Here is an 18724-nt window from a genome sequence, read left to right as displayed (position 1 = left end):
ATCATAATGAAATATATATGGGAAAAGTTCACTAATAATTCATTCTCATATAAAACTCAAATAAAACTTACAGATAAAATGTAAATGATTACAAATTAAAAAAAAAAAATTTGTATGAAATAAATAGAATAGAATAGAACAGAACAGAATAGAGAATAGTTTTTAATAAAGTGCCAATTTTTCACTTTATAAGTTAGTGCATATAGAACCTGGGGACATGTGATGTGTATAATGATGAAGACAGGAAAATGCACTGTGTAACAGGAATTTATCCATTAATGCTGATAGTAATTCTTAAAGTGAACAATCTACAGCCAAGATATTCTGACACGTTACCTAGCGACAGAGCAACAGAGCTTATCTCCTCCACAAGCATTGCTCATTAGCAGCCTTATCTACACAAGTGCACAGCTGATGGTTTCATCCTGTTCCAGCACGCCCTCAGCTCTCAGCAGAGGTTACTGGAGTTTATTGACCGATGGTAACCGGCTGTGAGAGCGGCGCTGGGCTGCTGGCAGTGCCTTTGCTCGTTCTCTCTTTCCTCTTAAGTATGGATTACAAAGATTTGTTAGACAGCTCAGGCCCGGTTTCTATTGCAGTCAAGTGATAATAAACAAGCCTAAGTTGCCCATCACTCTCAATAGCTTTTTGGTGAAACAAAGCTGTTGATAGTATATCAGATAGACTTTCTTAAAGGGTCAGTTCACCAAAAAATGAAAATTCTGTCATTAATTGCTCTCCCTCGTGTTGTTCCAAACCCGTAACTGCTCGTCTCTACTGTGTCACTTGTGGACGCGCGTTCACGACAGTACCATGTCGTGCGTGAGCGTGTGGCGGCGCTGTCGCTGACCCAGATCCGGCGTGATGACGCCGCCACATGCTCGCGTCATGGTACTGACGTGAACGCGCGTCCACAAGTGACGCAGTAGAGACGAAAATGTTGAATAAAGTCGTTATTTTTGTTTTCTTTGCGCAAAAAAGTATTCTCGTAGCTTCGTAACTTTACAGCTGAACCACTGATGTCACACGGACTACTTTGTTGATCATCTTGGTACTTTTCTGGACCTTGAACGTGGTAGTTACCTTGCTGTCTATGGGAGGGTCAGAGAGCCCTCAGATTTCATCAAAAATATCTTAAATTGTGTTCCAAATATGAACGAAGGTCTAATGGGTTTCGAACAACACGAGGGTGAGTAATTAATGGCAGAACTTTCATTTTTGGGTGAACTAACCCTTTAAAGTCATCATGAAAACAAAATTAGTCCTATATATGTATTTTCCTAATGCATTTCCTACGAATGCTCTGTGAACATTGTTCCACAGAAAAAGGTTCTATGTTTAGAACAGCATATTACTAATACTATTATTTCTGCAGTATGGAGTATGTATATGTGTGAATTTCCTGTATGCATTAAATACCTGATTTTGCTACTATATTTGCCATAATGTGCAGTGCACAGCGAAGGACACTGCATGGAATATTTGTTTACGGCAATGAATGCTCTCGACCCGACTTTTCATTTCCAGTGTCTCAAATGAACTGAAAGTAATATCAGCCACGTCTTTTTCTGAATTTCTGAATCCTGGCCAGGATTTCTATATTGCCTAAAATATCTAGGTTTTGGCTTTGTTTGCGTGTGCAGACCGATCGGTGTATGACATCAAAATACCATACAAGACGGTTCCTTATGCTTTCAAAATGCTCTCGAGGTATTTTGAAGTCATACACCGATCGGTCTGCACACGCAAACAAAGCCAAAACCTAGATATTTTAGGTAATATAGAAATCCTGGCCAGGACGCGTCCTGGGAAAATGGCACGTATAGTCACCCTAGATTAACCTAGCTGTTGGGTTGAATTTTTACAACCTTTTAAAGTTGGGTTAGTCCATATTTGACCCAAAGTTGGGCATATGTAGTCTTGCATGAATTGTTTTACATGCATTCAAATATATTTGCAATTACACATTTGAAATGATAAACTTGAAATTTAGCACATTTAAAATATATTAACTTGAAATGTATTATAATCAAGTACTTTACCAGCCAGTCCTTTTGCATTTTAGTCAACACATCAGAATAAGTGACCCTATTTTGATGTGATTATTGTGATTATTTAGACATTATAACAAAGTGCACTTTTTAAAAAATGCACTTAAATGTGTTAAAACAGTAATTAAAGTGCACTCCCTTTAAGTATGCTTAAGTGGCCTTTTATTTCATTAATATTATACTACCTGCAAGTACAGTTTATATATATATATATACTGTATATATATTATTTTTATTTTATCTTCTTTTTGGAGAAGGACAAAAAAGCTGATGGCAATCTAAGAGGATTGAACCTAAGTCAATGAGTGAGCCACCAGAACGATGAGCCAGTTGGCTATGGGACCTGGACTTATGTATATTTCATGACACAAAGCGACACTGGAGTGTGGCACTGAAGTTTCATTGAAACTTGCTTCTGTACTTCAGGCAAAAGTTTCCACATTTCAAACTGTAACTATTCACAATGCAGTACAATTTGAATGACAAGTTCAAACTGACTTCAAGAGGAATAATTGAACCAGAAATGAAAAATTTTCTCTCATGTCATACACAACCTGCACACTATTATGTATACGGATTTTTCCAATGAAAATTATAATTTATGGAGGCCACTATAAAAGCGCCATATGATGACAAAATAAAAAAAAATTATATTCTTTAATTCTCAGACTAAAGGTCTCTGCACACTGAGTCCGAATTTTTCGTGCAAAATTTTCGCACGTTGAAAAATAAATACGACCTCACGTTGTGTTAATCACGTTTACACACTGCCTCCAAAACTTTTGTCCTTCATAAAATAAATTCGGATCAGGTTCGATTTTCTGCGTTTTCGCATCCGTAGCAAGCATTTTGATAGGAACGGATGACGAAATGAAATACATTCATTAATTCATTCATTTAGTTATTTATGGCATAGAGCCGCAAAATGGAACATTTCAGAGACCGATAGTTCAATAAATAAAACAAATCTATATTTTCATTCATTATATTAATTACTTTTATTAGAAACAAATCTAAAATGTAATAATAATAATAAAAGGTGTTCACATCAACAACAACAACAAAAAATCTACTGAAAATAAAGCTCTAAAAATATATTTACCAAACAGTGCAACATTTCAACAAGTCAGGACTTCATCTGGCACAACGATGAAATTAAATGTATTAAAAATTTGTTTTAATTTGCTTCCTAAAGACCAGTCAGAAATCCTTAGATTTATCTGGAAGTTTGCATTCATTCATTCATTCATTCAGTTAGTTATTTTTAATTATTTTTATATGTTTATATTTATTTATTTATGCATGCATGCCTATCAGGATAAACACCTTTCTATGTGTGATAAGAATAAACAAACTAAGTGCTAAACACTAACCGCTATTCATTGTTTTTATCAGAAGGCCTAGGTCACACTGAGCAGTGAATAAACACATCCAAAATAGCTATAGGGGAAGATGACCAAATGTAGTAAACACACCAAATTGCGCATCTTGAAGGATGAAGACAGCCCAGCTCTGGAGCTGAACTCTGCCCTCTGCTCAGGCTTGATTTACTGCCAGTGACAAAGCTGCTGAACATTTGCCTTGTCCAAGAAACTTAAAATCAATTTACAATCCAGGTGGTGAGCCTAATGAAGACATCACTGCCCGTCAGTAAAACCCTGCTCCTTAAGGTAAATTAAAAATATAATTAAAAGTGTACTGCTGAATATACCGACAATCATTCATAGTAAACAAAAAAATACTTGAATGTCATTCTATTGAAACTTGTATGTAACATCTTTAAAGATAAAGTTTCAATTCAGTAAATTTTATTTTTAATTTGATTTAATATTAACTATAAATGTCCTATTGAATAACGCACTGCAGTTAAAAACATAATCAAGTACTTACTTTTACTTTTTAGTATGTTAGTCAACAAATCAGAATAAGTGTACCTCTGTAAAGCACAACAAACGATTATTAAAACTATAATTTTAAAGTAAAACTTTTAGTCTGACTGTGACGGGGCTGACGAGATGTGAGACGTGTGGATCCATCTGCAGGCTTTATTACAGAGACGTGGTAAACAGGCAGGGTCAAACAATGGCAAACAGGTATATGGCGGGCAAAACACAAGAATAGTCCCAGGGCTAGCGTAGGTCACCGATCGGCTGGAAAAATCCAGGAAAACAGGCAAAGATCAGAAACCGCGAAAACAGGCAAGGCAAGGCAAAACAAGGAAAACTCAGAGACTCGGAATGGGGTACGGGCTAAACAATACTCAGCCGAGAATGGCAGTTTGAGTGGGTGTTATATAGTGAGTGAGGTGATAAGAAACAGCTGTGTGCAATGAGTGCAATCAGTGCAGTGTGCAAACCGTGCAATGAATGATGGGATATGTAGTCCGGGGTGCTATGCAACAGTTTGTGTTGTGCGAGAGTCAATGTAATGGAAAGGATGACCTCTGGTGGTGAATAAACGGAAGTCCATGGACCGAATTTGTGACATTGACATTACTACAAAGCGCAACTTAATTGTGCTTAAAGTGTACATAAGTGTGTTAAGAAACAGTCACGAAAGTGTGCTCTTGTAATGTACACTTAAGCGGCCTTTCATTTCATTAATATTATGTGCAGTATGTTTTTCATTTTTAAAACTTGAACTACAGTAAAAGTGCACATTTAGCACTATTAAGTGCACTACTTATTCACGAGGGTCTCTCTGAACTCATTTGAATTCTGTAGTAAAACCTGAATAGTAATTCTTTACTTTTATGATATTTACATTCAAATGACATTTGCAGTGCTTCAATGATTGAAGGTCACACCTTACCTTTTTTTCTCCACCACGGTCCTTCAGGAACTGAGTACGAGAGATCTTTGAATTCGATGTTGACTGCGGGTCTGCGGGGGAGATAGGAAAAGCGCTGGGCCTCGGTCAGAGTGTTCTCTACTTTCTTCAGGTGTCTGTGTAACAGCGGCGTCTGCTGCCTGCCGACGTGACCGGACATCAGTTCATCAATGGACACGCACACGGTTCTGGGGTCTAGCATGAGATCGGGAGGTCCATTTGTATTCTGAGGGAGGACAGACAGAGCGCTTATGTAACACACTGCAAGCCAGAGGGAAAAGACCCCGAGGAGTTTGTACTGAGGACAACAGACATCAACGATTTGTATAGATTTTTTTTACATCAACAAAAAGACATCAACGATTTTTATCACAAGTCACACTGACAAAGTGTACAGTAAAGAAGAAGATTCAAATGACACCACAAAAATATGACTACTGAGATAAATAGTTGCAGATATTATAAAATAGCATGCTATTAAAGGTTTGGATTTTTTTTCATTTAATTTATTTTTTATTTTTTAAGAAGTATCTTATGCCCATCAAGGCTGCATTTATTTAATAAAAAATTACAGTAAAACAGTAATATTGTTAAATATGATAACAATTCAAAACAAAAGTGATTGATTGATTTATGGATTGATTGAACCTGTGATACTTTTTTCATGATTCTTTGAAAAAAAAAAATGTAAACAGCATTTATACAAAATATCTTTACTAAAACTATTTACTATCACAAAACAAAAATAATAATAAGAAGAAAATGGCTGATGAAAATACAACAAGAATAAATAGAAAACCATTACTTAAAATAGTAATAATATTTCATAATATTAGTGTTTTTGATTAAATAAATGCAGGCTTGATGAGCATAAGAGACTTCTGTATTTAAAAAAAAAAGTACAAAATCTCACTGATCCCAAACTTTTAAACAGCAGTGTATATAATAACATACTATTTTATATCTATAAACTATAAAATATTCATCTCATTATATCACCGTAAGCACAGTGGTTTAACCACGGTATTTCTTGGCCATACCATATCTGTGGTGTACAACAATATTTCCATGGTATATTATTTTGAAGTACATTACCATCAAATGACCATGTTATTAATTCTTTCTAATAACATCACTGTAACATGATGATGGTACAAGACGGTATTTTTGTAACAGAATTTTAACCTGCAAATGCACTTGATTGTTTAATAAAATGCACATTAGGGTTGCAAATTTGAGGACGGTATAGTAGCCTATATTAATAGTTCATCAGTCAAACGCATGCTAAATTTAAAGAGAGACGACCTAATCCGTCTCCCTCTGGCCACAGAAGGCAGATGAGGTTACTATCGGACAAAGCTTATTCTAAGCTCTGGGAAAACAGTACTGCCCAAATGTCAGTTTAATGTGTTTTTCATATTAAAAATGTATGATGTAATACAAAAGGATATTTAAATCCACATCATCATCATCATCATCATCACATATGAAATTGTAATCATTTATTCCACTTGAGCATATTTAGTCCTGGCATTTCATTTTGAAGGGAAATGTTCATTTTGCAAACCAAGGATTGTGCATTTGCAATAAGTCGTGTAGTCTATGACAACAGGAGAGTACATTGATATATAAAGTCGTCAGTGAGTGAGGGATAGCATTTGAAATGCACACATCACTGAAGCATGTTTTAAACATTGAACATTTATATGCAGCTCGGTTACACTTTACTTGAAGGGGTGTGCATAAGACTGACATGACATCTACATAATCGTGATGCAGCTCATATTTAACAAATATTAAATCTGATTATTAAAAAAATAATAATAATAACAAACACGCTAAAACATAAGCTTACCATTATGATGGAGTTGGTCACTGTAGTATTGTTGACTGAAAAGGCTGCCATAAGACATGCCATTCCTGTAAACCGTGCTGCGACAAGCCAGTGAGATGTAGCATGTGTTTGGTCCTGGGCTGCCTCTGTTATTGTTTACACGCGAGCTACCTGCGCGCGGGGTTTAGAGGGTGACGGCACAGCAGCGGAGGACGCGTACGATACACACGCGACGCGACGCGACGAAACCAGACGGAACGCACCGCCGCGTTTTAAAAAGCTGAACTGTTTTGACGAGACGCACAGAACGAGTGACTAAAAACGCAAATGTCACGCGTAACTATATTTGGACTATAAGCTAGAATTAAAATGTATAGTCCAAAATATAGCTAGTAGCCTACTACTCTATGTACATACATGCATTAAATCAAAATGTTTACTAAAATGAATTCTACATTATTTAGTACGTTATAGTATACATGCTATAATTGATAATGTACACTCTAAAAAATGCTGGGTTAAATACAACCCAGTGCTGGGTAAAATAGGGACAAACCCAGCAATTGGGCGGGGTCAAAACAGCCCAATTGCTGGGTTTGTCCCTATTTTACCCAGCACTGGGTTGTATTTAACCCGCTGGGTCAAAATAGCCCAATTGCTGGGGTTGTCCCTATTTTACCCAGCACTGAGTTGTATTTAACCCAGCATTTTTTAGAGTGTAGTGCTAATATATGATATTGTAAATAATTGAGTATATCAGTTCATTACCCAGAGCCTTTAAACAGAAATTAAATATAACCAATGCACTGCACTGTACTTTTTATTCTATCAATGCAGAATGCACAGAGAACTGGTTTAATGCACCCCCTCCCTCTGGTGGCTGATTACTGAAAATAACATGTTATTGCCAGAGAAGTGAACAGCCATAATCATTCTCATTTAAATGTATACCCATTTTATTGTCAGAATATAAATTAAATTAATAAACTATTACTACTACTACTACTACTATTAATTATTATTATAAATTAGCAAACAAATAAATAAATGCATACATACATACATAACATGGAAGAATGTTCAGTTAGGTTCTTTACCCAACACTTTTTCTGACTGTGGATGGGTGTGTGTGTGTGTGTGTGTGTACCTACTTTACATATTTTGGGGACAAATTTGTACCCAAAAGTGAGCTAAACATGACAAAATCTCCAAAATCCTCCCTTTGGGGATGTCCTCATTTGTAAAACTGGTGTAAAAATAAAGTAAACAGTTTTTTTTAATTGTAAAAATGCACACCGTTTCCTGTAAGGGGTAGGTTTAGGTGTAGGGTGATAGCACATACTGTATAAAAACCATTACGCCTATGGAATGTCCCTATTTAGATAGCTAAGTAAACGTGTGTGTGAGTGTGTATACGCGTTTTGGTGACAAATGAGGACATAAATTTGTATAATGACAAAGGTATGACACAGGTATTACAAGGAGAAGGTGACTTTTCAGGACATTACCCCATGTCCCCACTTTTCAAAACGCTTATAAATCACAGAATGGAGTGTATTGAAAATCTGAAATAGCAGAAAGTCTCCTGTGAGGGGTAGGTTTAGGGGTAGGTTTAGGTGTAGGGCAGTAGAATATAAGGTCTGTACAGTATAAAAACCATTACGCCTATGGGATGTCCCCACTTTTCACAAATGTAAACCTGTGTGTGTGTGTGTGTGTGTGTGTGTGTGTGTGAGAGAGTCCTGGTCACAAGGTATTGCAGAATGAATGCTGTTGCCGCTGCAGTGGGTCCTGAATAGTGCATTTTTGCTGACAGCATTCCTGGCTGTATACGCAGTTGCACAACTACCTGTTTATCAATGAGCTTCCACTGCAGGAACACACACATATTAGTGTGAAATGAGGTCATTCTAAACATAATGGTGCACTCTACTTTTTTAGATTAACAATGATATTCCTGTCAGCAGTGATTCTGATCAGGTCTTAGCATAAAACGTCCCATAACTAGTACAAAACAATGCAATATATTAAGTGATATAATGATATATAAAGTAGAAAGAATGGAATTCTGTTACAAATTCAATTGATAAACCATTATAACCAATTAATCCACATCCATCAATTATAGTAAAAAATGTAGTTCTAAATGTAGCATTTGTCTCTAGAAATATATTGATTTTAGCATTTGTACTTTTGTGTAATATTGTGATTGAGGTAGGTATAAAATACTTCCTAAAACAACTATACTTGCACAGGCAAAATTTACCATCTAGATTAACAGCTCATGTGTATATAGTACTGAAAGAAACATTTGCAACCACAATGCAGCGTTACGTCACTAAACTGACATGCACGACATAAGCAGCCTATTATACTTTTGAAGGCTAACATTTTTCACATTTAAATGTTTTACTATATAACACTTAAAATCCGATTATTATAAACCAATAAAAGCAGTTTTTATATTTAATAAGAATATCATTTCTTTCTTTGCATGCATATTCAACGGGCATAACAAGTTAGGAAACAGCAGACAAGCTTTACATTATGGGTAAACCAGGTTCTTTTCAAAACATGCTGTGATTAGACAGAAAATACAGACACATATTCATCAGTGGAATGAAAACTATGTTATTACAGTAGCATTGACTGGGCCCACAGCCACACTCCCTCCCCTCCAGCAGAGCTGCTGTACGATATAAATGTGAGAGCCGTCAGCCGTCTGGCCAGAGATGCTATGAGCTCCAACATGAGGGCACTGGGACTGATTATTATAACTCTGCTGCTGCTGACAGCGGGTGAAGGTACAGCTGCATGTCAACAATACAATACAACAAGTCTTGATCTATTATTCCAAGAAATGTGATGTGCATTTGTTGATACGACTTGCTGGCAAACACTACAGTTATGACTGCTAGACAATATGGATCGTGGCTCATGTTTTAACTCAGTTTGAACTTTTCCTGAAAGCTGATGACACAGATGTGCAGGGCTGGACTTGTGGATATCGAGGGCTGTGCAGGAAGCACTGCTACGCGCAGGAGTACATGATTGGCTACCATGGTTGCCCCCGAAGATACAGGTACTCAAACGTTCTTCAGTGGATGCCATTGCTTAGATTTTGTTTTGATGGTTATTGCATGCTGCGAATTACATTATGCAATTATTTTTGTACAAAATATTTGCATAAATTCACTTACAATTAGTGCTGTCAAACGATTAATCGCGATTAATCGCATCCATAATCAAAGTTTTAGTTTACATAATGTTTGTACTGTGCATATTTATTATGTATATATAAAAGCGCACACATACAGTAAATATTTGGAAAATATTTACATATTTATATTCATATAATTTATATTATATATACATATATTTATTATATAAACATATTTTTTCTTAAATATATACATGCATGTGTTTGCATTTATATATACATAATAAATATACACAGTACACACACATATATTATGTGAACAAAAACATTTATTAGACTAATCGCGATTAATCGTTTGACGGCACTACTTACAATGGAAGACTATGTCAACAAAAATAAAGAATTAAAATGTAAAAGTAAATCTCCCTGCATAAAAGTAAATCTTAACTAAATGTTTTTCTTCTCAATTTAATATTTCATTCTAAACTTTATATTTCTCAATATATTTATTCTCTTTTAGGTGCTGTGCTTTGCGATTTTAACCTTGATGAAGAAGCTCCTGGCGTGCCGAACCTCTTCTTTCACAGAACATTAGAAATGCTGTGTTGATTTACGAATGTCAGCATAAAGGTGTGGTCACATTAGCCAAATTTTGCGTGCAGAATGGTCTATTGTCAATAATGTAGAGATATATGGAGCCACTTTCAAACCAAGCAGTTTTCTGTTGGTAACTAAGGTGAAATCGCGTTAATTCACAAGAGTGAAATCTGCTTCGCGAACTTTTTCGCTCTCATGCAAAACTCCTGATCCTGCAGAGATTCGGACTGGATTTCGCCCGCAAAACGGTAAATGTGACCGCACCTCAAGAATGATTTCTGCTGCAAAATGTCACCAAAAGTTTGCACTCTTCTGTCACCACCTCAAGTTAAACTATCACCTGATATAAGACATACAAAGCAAAAGTTACAGCTAATAAGATACACATTTTGATTGTCAAAAGGATCAGCCAATATTTTGATTGTCAAAAGGATCAGCCAATATGCACTCAAAATAGATTGATCTATTGTCTATTATTCGACTGGTCACTGTATACATGCAGTAGAGTGTTTGGTATTTGCTCTAATTGGATTAATGGAGAAAGCTGCTCAGCTTTGGTTTTCAGGGTCTGACCTGCATTGAGCAACAGAGTTCACTGACCTACATAGGCCTATCTAGTAACAGCTAGCAAACAATCCCATCCAACACATAGAGGGCAAATGTAAGTTTAATGTCTTTTAACAGTTCGGTCATGAAGCAGCTGGATTGCTGAATGCTTTGTGTTGTATTTTTTGGGGTATTTCAATTAAATAAAATGAACTATTAAAGATATACCGTTTTTCTTCAGAATGTCAGTTGTGTAATAAATAAAAGTCCACCTTTTTTCTCAGAATTGCAAGTTATAATGTCAGAAGTGCGAGATATGAACTTGGAATTGCGAATTTATATATTGCAATTAAATATCTCGCAATTCTGACTTGTTTTTAATCACAATTGCGTGAATATATTCCGCAACTCTGACTTCTTTTCTCAGAATTGTGAGATAAAGGCTTGCAATTGCGAGTTAGAATCGCAAGTCCAATTCTGACGAAAAATAGCTTAGTTATATTTTCTTTCTTTTTTTAACTGCGTGCATGAAGTCTGAATTGCGATACATAATCTCTCAATTCTGAGGAAAAAATCAGACCTGCTAGTTGATACCTTGCAATTCTGACTTTGTAACTCACAATTACGAGTTTATATTACACAATTCTGTCAGAACTGAGAGATGTAAATGCTCAATTGCAAGATAAAGTCGCAATTATCTATTTTTATTTTTTAATCATTGGCAGAAATGGGCTTCCATAGGCCCTCATGTTATGTTAAGCCATTTAAAACTTATGACCAGCTGAAAAAAAAAATCTCGAAAGGTAACCTATTCGCCTGACTATTTCATTTAAAAAGTAGCCTAATGTGTATTATGTAAATGCATGGGACTTTGAAATCGATCATATTCAGATTTAAAATATAAATCTAAAATGTATTTCCACCTAGTCTAAAGGTGGAGTGTAATTAATGTGGTGTATTGTTTGCAGTGTTTTAGAGGCACGTGCAGGATCACACTCACAGATCCACTTTTTTTGGATGGGGCCAAATGTCATTCCATCTGTGCATATGCTAGTCGGTCAGCGTGTTAGAAGCACAATGGAACAAACCCCCACAGATCTGTTTACACAGGCTCTGCCGTCACAATAATGTCTAGGCCACAGACTCACTTTCAGAGTATACGAGGCCCATGCTAAAAATACTACGTGTTTTTCAGATATTATTTTAGTGCACCTCACTTAAAGTTGTTATATGTTATGTAAACTAACATGCAAACCTTAGTTGATTTTAAAATTGTAATGTAATGTAATTATTGTTGAAAAAAAAGTGTGTGTGTGGGGGGCAGCACATGCAAAGACTGTGGCAACTTTAACATTTGAAAGAATACTATGGCGAAGTTATCGCTTTCCTTATTCAAACAGATTTTTTTTTTCATGAATATATGGTTGACCTGAAGAATGAAAGCTATATCATACACTTGGAAATTATGAGCTATATCACCACTTATCGACACTAGGGGTGTGACAATACACTTACAGATACTTGGTTCACTAGAACGAGACAATATTTTAATACTATTTTTAAGAATAGCTGGAGATCCGGCACGGTGTCAGAGAACTTTAAGCCCTGGTAAATGCATTCATTTCACCTCCGAGCAGCATGAAATACTGTGTAAACACATCCAAAATGCCACTTAAAAAGCGCTACTGTGCCACCTTTGCAGTGTAACTTTACTTTAATTTGTATTTAACAAAAACAGTGGCTTAAACTAAATGTTGAAACCATTTACATGATTTACATGGTGCATTCCTATTTTTTTTATAATTATGACTAATACAGCAATAATCCTGTCATGTAAATATTCAAACGGAATATGAATTTTTGACTGGAAAATGAGTGGCCAAAACAATTAAATAAAAAAAAGAACAAATCAGATCTGGGAAAAGTTACTAAAATAAAATTGACAGAGCAGAAATGTAAAAATGCCTTACTTTATTTTGTAATTTTTTTCTCGTTTGATAACAGGCACATACAATATGGGTAGCTACAGCTGAATATCATTAGACAAAAACGCTAGGAATCCTTTGTTGAATTCAGCAAGCCTAATATTTCACAATACGGAGAAACAAACTGCATCCAGATGTACTGTTCTTTCAAAATAAATTATAGATAATCTACTTGAACATTTTTGTTGACAGAACACCGAAAGAAAACCAGGAAATTAAGGTCCATTCACTCCTGAGTGTGAAAACAGGTCAAAACTGATCCAATGCTCAAAAAAAGGAACATAAAACGATTATCCCTGGTTTAAGCTTAAATGGCCGAACATAAAAGTATCAAAGCGGCAAAGGGACAACACAACAGATGGACAAAGTCCCTTTTTTGCTTGTCATTGTCAATCAAAGCCTAAACAAGTAAAATTCAGAACAGAAAAAAAAATGCGCAGATTGAAAAGACACGTTTAATAAGGCTCGGGACAAAATAAAAACTTTATGGGAACTGTTCTTGATTACGAGGAATAAAACAAAAAAACATATAGACCAAATTTTTATTGTTGGGTGAACTATTTCTTTAAAGTGATCCTTTAAATTTAACTAAAATCTAATGATATTGTAGAACATTGTTTTTCTTATCTATGCTTGTTGTAGAAATGTCTGGATTTTTAATAAGAGCGTTAAATTGAAGCACCAAACTGAAGTTGCATTAAAAAAAAAAAAGGTTAACAAAACAAAAAAACTGGACCATTTCTTTAACAGAAGCAATAAAAAAACACTGTTGACCTTATGTAATGTTACAGCTGTGAGCTAAACTCTGATAACACTCACTAGATGAATAACATCTTTTTTGTATTCAATCAAATAAAACTGTGTTTGAGAGCAAAAGTAATTGTATTGTAATTAAAAAAATTAAAAGACTGCAAACTATCGCTAAGAATTTTACAAAAAATTTACTAATTAAAATCACACATTTTTTTCTGAAATTAATTGCGATTAATTCCATCTAACATTAACGTTTTTAAATGTACTTCTATATTGCAATAATTTCACATTCAATCTTCAAATTAATGTAGAAACAACAAAGACAGTATAAGCTTCCGCTTCATGTAAACAATGCATGCGCATGGCGCTACTGCTTACGTAACGCACATGAGTCAACACGCGCATGTGTCGTTTACATGAAGCGGAAGCAAGTGCGTGCATCCCGATACTCTCCACAATGGCGGCGCACCACTGCAGACGGGATGAGGAGAAAAATTGTTGAATAAAGTAATTTTTCTTTTCTTTGCACAGAAAAAAGTATTCTCGTAGGTTCGTAAAATTACGGTTGAACCACTGATGTCACATGGACTATTTTACCGATGTCCTTGCTACGTTTCTGGGACTGGGAACATTGCAGTTGTATTGCGGTCTATGGAGGGTCAGAGAGCTCTCGGATTCATCAAAAATATCTTAATTTGTTACCCTGGACCACAAAACCAGTCATAAACCAGTGTCAATCTTTGTACATCATCTGAAAGCTGAATAAATAAGCTTTCATTGATGTATGGTTTGTTAGGACAGGGCAATATTTGGCCGAGATACAACTATTTGAAAATCTGGAATCTGAGGGTGGAATCAAAATACTGAGAAAATTGCCTTTAAAGTTGTCCAAATGAAGTTCTTAGCAATGCATATTACTAATCACAAATGAAGTTTTGATATATTTACAGTAGGAAATTAACAAAATATCTTCATGGAACATTATCTTTACTTAATATCCTAATAATTTTTGCCATAAAAGAAAATTCGATCATTTTGACCCATACAATGTATTTTGGCAGCGACTTAAGAATGGTTTTGTGGTCCAGGGTCACATTTGTGTTCCAAAGATGAACGAAGGTCTTACGGGTGTGGAGAGACATAAGGGTGAGTAATAAGTGACAGAATTTTCATTTTTGGGTGAACTAACCCTTTAATAAACTAAAGGAGAAAAACAAATGAAAAAAATAAAAATCACCTTTTTAGGCTAGAGGAGAGCTGCCAGATGTGATCTGGGTCCATGCCAGCTGGGTCCTTCTGCATGGCCATGAGGAAGATGTTCTTCTCTTTGTAAGAGGTGTAGAGGGTCAAAATACCCATCATTATGAAGTATGTGCGGATCTGTTAAGGATAAGAACTGAAGCAGTGCTAAGTCTATATACATTTACACTGTCAAACCTCCAATGCAAATTGTCATCTCCATTCTGTTTGGAGTTTGCTCAGTGAAGGATATGAAACGACACAGCAGGCCAGTACAAGCTTGGACTCTGGGAATGGGTGCAGGTAATCCCAAATTAAAGCTACAACAGCAAAAAGGCAGGAGACCGTGCAAATGAACAGACGTCCATCGACTAAGTTGAAGGTTTCAATGTAGCCATATTTTTCAATCAGAACCTATAGTTGAAACAGAAAGGTGATCAACTTAAAACTCATCTAATGCACAAGTTTACTACAAAAATCAAAAAGATGCAAATAAAGCACATGATAAATATATCCACCCACATTAGGGCTGTCAAATTTTTTTTGAATTTCGAATATTTGTCGAATTTAAAATAAAAATCCACATTCTAATGCAAAAACGTTTTAGGTGTGTGCGATAAGGAGGCAGCCTTATCAGTGGCGCACAAGATATGATGACGATGTAAGTGTCAATGCATTTTAATGTTTTGTTAGCCTATCCAGTTGAAGCCACTAGATGCAGCGCTGCTGCATTGTTCATTACAAATATTGCGGGAAAAGCGAACATCAATGCGGAGATGATCTTGTTAACGTCAAAACCAAAACCAAGCCGTTCACACAGAACGCATATTTCGCGCATTTTCTAGAGGGATATCTATCACCGTTGCACTCACGTCTCGCACAAGAGAGCCGCATGTTTAGAAAAGACATGTAAAATTAATGCAAGTTCAACTTTGAAAAAAAAAACATCTCTCGAGACTTTATGGTGGTTTTTTTCCCCATCTGACTGGAACTCGTGTTTTTAAATGAAAAAATGTACTCTGTGTGATTGGTTTTCGGCTCTTTGTATTAAACTATGCATACAAACATGATACCGTTTTGTTTAGTTGTTTAAGCAACTTAATTATAATTGGTTTATAAACATTATTTTAAACATTATGCACTTTTTTTCACGGATAGTCATGTTATCTTTTGCTCGATGCGCCCTCTTGTGACCTCAGGAGAGAAGCCAAAAGCTTTTCTTCACCCTAACTGAAATTATGCATTTTAAATTCAAATATAATTTGAATTTTGATAATATTTAAGCACAAAATTCAAATTGAGTTTTTCAGCCATTTTGACAGCCCTAACCCACATACAGGTGAGATCAGATTTAGGGATGCACTGGATTTATATATAATATAATATAATGTATCTCTGAAGGATTATGTGACACTGAAGACTGGAGTAATGTCACAAAAAATATTTCATAATTTCACAAGATTACTGTTTTTACCATATTTTCGATAAAGAAAAAAAAACACACCTTCTTAGCGGCATCATCTAGCGAGTTCTTCACCGCTGCACCATCCCATTTGTCGATCTTGACCGGCTTTTCATCAATCCTCCACTGAAATCAAGGAATTAATTGAGATACACTACTGATGCACACCATTGTAGACCTCACTGTCAAAATTACTTTTAAAATATTCATATTTGCAGGAAAGATAGGAATGCAAACTAAACAGTTTCAGCTGCTGCTAAATTCACAGGCATAAAGCAAATTATAGTTATCAGTTTGAATCGTGAATGTGATGATATAAAAATGCTAAGACAATACATCTTTCTACTGCACTGTCTTCAACTGGCTGGACTCCGAAACATACGGTTGCAACTAGTCCCTCAAAAAGGCTTGCGTTGAGTTATTAACAAGTTATCAGTTCAATGAATCCTTCACCAAATGAGTCGGAGCAGTTCGTGAACTAACATCTGCCATCTAACATCAGCAGGACATTACTTTCAGCCACGTCAGACTCTAAAAGGCACTGTTTGGGGTTTTTGTGAAACTAAAACCTGTATTATTGACTGGATGTTGGAACACATTAACATTAGAAACACATTAGAAAGCATTTGCAACAAGTGACAGAAAACAAACGGGGGGAAAACACCTTAAAATAATAATAATTATTTTTTTTTAAATGCAAAGATATTTTGAATTTTTAAAGCTTGCATAAAAGTGCATGCAATATAGATTTCCTTTTAAATTATATGGTTGGTAACTGTCAAGATGGGTTACTGAATTTTTTCCCTTGGAATTTTATCCTAAAAGGGTTTTTTTTAAGAGCTTGTGCATTTAAATATACTAAGTGTTTTATTTAAAGGGGGTCATATGATGCAGCTAAAAAGAACATTATTTTGTGTATTTGGTCTAATGAAATGCGTTTTAATGCGGTTTAAAGTTCAAAAAACATTATTTTCCACATACTGTACATTATTGTTTCTATTCTATGCCCCGCCTTTCTGAAACCCGTCGATTTTTACAAAGCTCATCGGTCTGAAAAGCGAGGTGGGCTCTGATTGGCCAGCTATCCAGTGCGTTGTGATTGGCCGAATACCTCAAGCGTGTGACAGAAATGTTACGCCCCTCACCATACTGTTGATGCCCTGTCCCGGAGCGACGAGACAAAAACATTAAAACCCATTATAAACGAGGCATTTGTTGCATCCAGTGGGGACATAATTACTGATTATAATGACTTATACTGTCTTTTTACTCGTTGCGTTGCATCGCGCGGCGTAAACATAAAACCATGTCTGCATTTGTGATCAGAGAAATGACAAACAACAAGTGCTACTCTACACTGCTCAAAACTCGCGTTTGAATCATCAGTGGCAATGAAAAACACAGAGGCCTAGCGTGAGGGGAAGCCCCAGCTTAGCGTGCGCTGAGGCCGGGATAGAGTGTGCTGAGGCGGGATGGACTCCGCTTGGTCCACGGTGAAAGTTGATGTATTTCCTCAGCGACCAGCACAGATCATTTTTACAAAGCTCATCGGTCTGAAAAGCGAGGTGGGCTCTGATTGGCCAGCTATCCAGTGCGTTGTGATTGGCCGAATACCTCAAGCGTGTGACAGAAATGTTACGCCCCTCACCATACTGTTGATGCCCTGTCCCGGAGCGACGAGACAAAAACATTAAAACCCATTATAAACGAGGCATTTGTTGCATCCAGTGGGGACATAATTACTGATTATAATGACTTATACTGTCTTTTTACTCGTTGCGTTGCATCGCGCGGCGTAAACATAAAACCATGTCTGCATTTGTGATCAGAGAAATGACAAACAACAAGTGCTACTCTACACTGCTCAAAACTCGCGTTTGAATCATCAGTGGCAAATTCTTTAAATATAAAAACTTACTTACAGTCTGTGAGTCAGAACAGCCGGCATTGTAGTCTACTCTCCCAGGATCAGGAAACAGTCCTCCATAAAATGTGCTGCACACATCTGAATATTTGGGTTGAAGTGTTCTGGAACAGTGTTGTAAATACAACTTAACCACTGATTTCTAGTCGTGTCCTCTTTTGGAGCACGACTCAACGACTCAAAAACGTTGTGTAATCCTCTGTATCTACACGTTAACGACATCAAATGGTTTTAATATACATGCTCACTTAATCACTTAATAATGCACAATGAACAACGTGCATCCATTTACGTTTTGGCCTCTGACACGCAAACAAGAGCGACGGTCGCATCAACAATTCGAG

General features: G+C 36.1%; 2 protein-coding genes across 3 annotated transcripts in view; both read right to left on the bottom strand.

The window, feature by feature from the left end:
- The window catches only part of abcg1 (ATP-binding cassette, sub-family G (WHITE), member 1), a 31125-nt gene extending 24121 nt beyond the window's left edge, over positions 1 to 7004 (bottom strand). The window contains exons 1-2 of the mRNA XM_016245725.1: positions 6736 to 7004; positions 4863 to 5106 (exon numbers count right to left, since the gene is read on the bottom strand). Of these exons, the coding sequence (XP_016101211.1) occupies positions 4863 to 5106; positions 6736 to 6798 (307 nt within the window). The 5' untranslated portion in view covers positions 6799 to 7004. The remainder of the gene's footprint in view (positions 1 to 4862; positions 5107 to 6735) is intronic.
- A 7953-nt stretch (positions 7005 to 14957) lies between these two features.
- spcs2 (signal peptidase complex subunit 2) overlaps positions 14958 to 18724 on the bottom strand; it is an 8874-nt gene continuing 5107 nt past the window's right edge. For both annotated transcript variants that reach the window (XM_016245712.1, XM_016245711.1), the window contains exons 2-4: positions 16499 to 16582; positions 15248 to 15408; positions 14958 to 15127 (exon numbers count right to left, since the gene is read on the bottom strand). In XM_016245712.1, coding sequence (XP_016101198.1) covers positions 14989 to 15127; positions 15248 to 15408; positions 16499 to 16582 — 384 coding nt within the window. In that variant the 3' untranslated portion in view covers positions 14958 to 14988. The remainder of the gene's footprint in view (positions 15128 to 15247; positions 15409 to 16498; positions 16583 to 18724) is intronic.

Source organism: Sinocyclocheilus grahami, unplaced genomic scaffold (assembly GCF_001515645.1).
Source record: "Sinocyclocheilus grahami isolate Dianchi unplaced genomic scaffold, SAMN03320097.WGS_v1.1 scaffold765.1, whole genome shotgun sequence".
Taxonomy (NCBI): Eukaryota; Metazoa; Chordata; class Actinopteri; order Cypriniformes; family Cyprinidae; genus Sinocyclocheilus; species Sinocyclocheilus grahami.
Note: the sequence above shows the minus strand (reverse complement) of the source record. Positions and strands in the feature narration are given on the sequence as shown.